This window comes from Bison bison, unplaced genomic scaffold (assembly GCF_000754665.1).
Source record: "Bison bison bison isolate TAMUID 2011002044 unplaced genomic scaffold, Bison_UMD1.0 scf7180017847990, whole genome shotgun sequence".
NCBI lineage: Eukaryota > Metazoa > Chordata > Mammalia > Artiodactyla > Bovidae > Bison > Bison bison.
In genome coordinates, this window is record NW_011478563.1 from 7,347 (window position 1) to 8,891 (window position 1,545).

The following is a 1,545-nucleotide window of genomic DNA, read 5'->3' on the forward strand; positions in this document are numbered from 1 at the left end:
GAGGGAGTAGACTGGAAGATCACAGAGGTGCTTCTCTTTGTGCCCGACTGGAGCGGCTGCGTGTCTGTGGTCCGGTAGCTGGCGGCCCTCGCGCGGAGGTGCTGGGCTGGGCCTGCCCCTGCGGTCTGGGGCTAGCGCGGGGCCACTTCCCCCACTAGACCTCCATCCTGCGTCCGTTTCCTGTGGAGCCCAGACAGCAGCACAGACTCACATCCTGGCTTCTGCCTTCTCATTGCTGGCTCTACAGGTTCAAGAGCAGGGCCGTGCCCTGGGCCAGCCTGTTTCCTGCTGGGCACATGCAGAGGGGGACAATCACATGTCGTTGTGATCATTATTGCTGCTGCAGACAAAGCTTCAGTGCGCCCCTCTGAACGTCTATCTTTACAAACCGAGACTCTCCTTTCTGCAGGATGGGTTCTCAACTGTGGGGGTGATTGAGCAAAAATCTCCGTAGTTTTTTATTTTAATAGATGATAGCAGACTATTTTCTTAAAAGGAGCGGTAGTTCACATGCTGTGCCTGCAAATGAGAAGGCTGCTGTCTGGCACACTCTTTTCCTTGTTCCCGTTTGGTGGGCACACAGTGGCCCATCCTGCCCTTCCCAGGCGACCGTGACCTTGCGCGTGCCCTTGTCCCTGCGTGGATCCATGGGGGAGGGGAGCGTGTGCCTTCCCTTCCGTGTCCTCTGCAGGCCCCCCTCCACCAAGCCTGGTGGAGGCGAGGAAGCAGTCTCTGCCAGGGACCCCAGCCTTTGCATCTTTCTAAACCGAGACCGTCCCCCCTGGACACTAACTCCCCCGCTTCGTCCCCACCTGTTGGCACCTGCCAGTCTGCTTTCGGTCTTTACGGTTGGCTGCTCTGAGCACTGCAGGTAAGCAGGCGGCAGGTGTCCATCCCCTTCTGTCTGGCCCATGTCACTGAGCACTGTGTCCTCAAGGTCCATCCACAGTTAGCACGGCTCAGAACTTCCTCCCTGTTTTCTCTGTCGTGTGGACGGGCCGCACTCTGTTTATCCCTCGTCAGTCGGGACACCCGGGTGGCTTCCATCCTGTGGCTACTGCAAACAATGCTGCTGTGAATGTGGGTGGACAGAATTTAAAATTAATTTAGGTTTTAAGTGACTAAATAATAGAATTTGATAGTTGGTTTTTGGAATTCGGACTGATATAAAAGCATAAAAACAGAAGACGATTGTGGATTTTGCCACTGTGGGTTGGGGGAACAGTAGTCCAGCTGCACCTAAGGCAGGGACCCCAAAGGGGACCCCCTCCCGCTCCCAGATCACGCCCTCAGGTCAGCCACGCTTTGCCCGAAGGAACAGTAGGAGCTGAGTCTAGGGGAGCTGGGACCCTGGCTGGGTTGAGTTAAGGGACCTGGGGAGGCTGGTGTGTGGCTCCGGTGGCCAGTGGCCAGGCCACCAGGGGCTGGCATCTCCAGGGCAGTTGGGAGGCTGGGGCCACCTGCCTGGATGTGTGCTCAGAGCCACTGGGGCCTCTTCCTGCCCGAGGAGCAGGCGGCTGAGAGCCTCCTGATGCTCAGATGACC

At 57.5% G+C, this 1,545-nt stretch overlaps 1 protein-coding gene across 1 annotated transcript in view; it reads right to left on the bottom strand.

Annotated features, from left to right (window-relative positions):
• Window positions 1-241: 241 nt before the first annotated feature.
• PDCD1 (programmed cell death 1) overlaps window positions 242-1,545 on the bottom strand; it is a 7,496-nt gene continuing 6,192 nt past the window's right edge. Inside the window, exon 3 of the mRNA XM_010844357.1 lies at window positions 242-285. Within this exon, the coding sequence (XP_010842659.1) occupies window positions 242-285 (44 nt within the window). The remainder of the gene's footprint in view (window positions 286-1,545) is intronic.